Raw genomic sequence first — 2,167 nt, 5'->3', positions numbered from 1 at the left:
AACAAGCTGATAAAAATCAACCCACAGAGTCAAACAGTTCACTTTGTATTCTGGAGGTTTGTATTTGTTGCAATATTTCAACACACACACAAGTTCATGTCAAGGTCGGGTATCAGTGAATACATTAGACAATCCAATGACAGATATACTGTATAATATGTTCATGTGATCTTTGCTTTGATACTTCAAGTCTTTGTCATTAACACTTTGTTTTTAAACCTTAATGGATAATAACCTAACTATAACATATATAACTATTGATGCATATGTGGAACTGGACAAATACAGATTTGTATATTTTGTGATCATGTTTACAGCATATATTCTAATAATCTGCAGTAATTCTACTATTGTGTGTCTGATAGTGATTCACAAAAACCTCCATGAGCCTATGTACATTTTCATTGCAGCTTTGTTACTGAACTCTGTTCTTTACAGCACTTCGGTCTACCCAAAGATTTTAAGTGATGTTTTATCTGAAAAACCGATCATGTCATATTCAGCCTGTCTCTTTCAGTGGGTTCTAACTTATTCTTTAGGTGGTTCAGAGTTTTTATTGTTGGCAACCATGTCCTATGACAGGTATGTGTCTATATGTAAACCTCTGCAGTATCCAACTATCATGACAAAAAGAAACATCTGTATTTTACTGGTTGTAGCTTGGATTCTGCCTGCTGGTGAGTTAGCAGTATTAATTCCTCTGAATGCCAGTTTTAAACTGTGTAACTTTAATTTTGAAGGAATTATTTGCAACAGCACAGTTTCTAAACTTCAGTGTGAGAGTTCAAGAGAACTAAATATATATGGTCTGGCTTGTTTTGTTAATCTTTTAATTCTCCCTGTGCTTTTCATCCTTTTTACCTACATAAGGATATTTATAATCACCTATCGAAGTGGTAGAGAAGTCAGGAGAAAAGCTGCACAGACCTGTTTACCTCACCTGATTGTTCTAATAAACTTTTCCTGTTTATCTTCATTTGATGTACTTCTAGTTCAAATGGAATCTGATTTTCCAAAGGTTGTGCGTTTAATAATGCTGATGCAGGCAATTTTGTATCATCCTCTTTTTAATCCAATCATATATGGACTAAAAATGAGAGAAATTTATAAACACCTCAGGAAATTGTTCTGTCCAGGTAAAACAGTCTAATGTACTAACACTGATAACTGTTGTACAGTCATTGTTTAGTGTCAGAATAAAACAGAGATGTGATTTCTCTGAGCCTTGAAAAGTATTGAGTGTAAAGATGTTTCTAAAACCCTAAATCACAGTAAAGAGCATTATCAGCTTCAAGTACACTATGTAATCACTACTAACTAAGCAATTTGCTGCAGAACCCAGAAATACAGTTTGATTCTAATTGTCAGTTTGATTCTTGTGTTTCCAGTTTTTTGTGGCTTAACTGTCAATTGACTGAATATTTTCATATTGGCATCATATCTGGGTGTATTGTTAAAGTATAAACACTCCATTGTCAGTTTATTAGGTCCACCTAACTATAACTTTGTCAGTCTAATCCAACAGTCCTGTAATAAATCCTCCTTCATGAAGGTGATAATGTTCAGTTTGTGGTCAAACTGTTTCATAGACGTGTTGATTCAACTGGTTGATCATTTTGGAGGTTGTAGTTTCTCATGCTGCTGAATTGGATTGCATTGTACTGACATGAGTTTCTTTTCTTTTCTCTACCCTCTTTCATATCATTGAGTTCAGCCTAAAAAACAACACCACCTCTCTGTATAATGCAGCAGAGTTCAACAGGAGAGCAGACTACATCTTCTAAAATAATCATACAGTTCAGTCTGCACCTCTTTGAAACAGTTTGACCACAAACAGTTTTAGCTTGGTTTTCCTAAGAAACTGACAACTGAGTTATTGATTTATTACAGGAACTTTGGATCAAACTGATAAAGTTTAGCTTGGTGAGTGTACACAGTCTACAACAAAACTGAGTCAATGCTAAATTGCACTAAAATCTCAAGTGACACCTTGCAATAGTTATGTAATTTGGAAGTTTAAGTATAGAATATTTTAAACTATTCAATACAACAATAATAATAAGGAGCTAAATTTAATTTGCAGGACCTGTGCAGAACAAAAACCTACAACAGTTTAATGACTGATGAAAATATTAACAACCAAATTAGCAATAAAGTTAGAACATTA

The 2,167-nt window shown here is 33.8% G+C and overlaps 1 protein-coding gene across 1 annotated transcript; it reads left to right on the top strand.

The window, feature by feature from the left end:
• Positions 1-223: 223 nt before the first annotated feature.
• On the top strand, positions 224-1,123 carry LOC113123861 (olfactory receptor 11A1-like; the record flags this gene model as incomplete). The annotated part of the gene is made up of 1 exon (XM_026296192.1): positions 224-1,123. A coding segment is annotated over exon 1 (900 nt), but the record flags the coding sequence as incomplete, so codon positions are not given.
• Positions 1,124-2,167: the final 1,044 nt, after the last annotated feature.

This window comes from Mastacembelus armatus, chromosome 21 (assembly GCF_900324485.2).
Source record: "Mastacembelus armatus chromosome 21, fMasArm1.2, whole genome shotgun sequence".
NCBI classification, from domain to species: domain Eukaryota; kingdom Metazoa; phylum Chordata; class Actinopteri; order Synbranchiformes; family Mastacembelidae; genus Mastacembelus; species Mastacembelus armatus.
The sequence above is the reverse complement of the archived record's forward strand: the minus strand, read 5'-3'. Positions and strand labels throughout refer to the sequence as shown.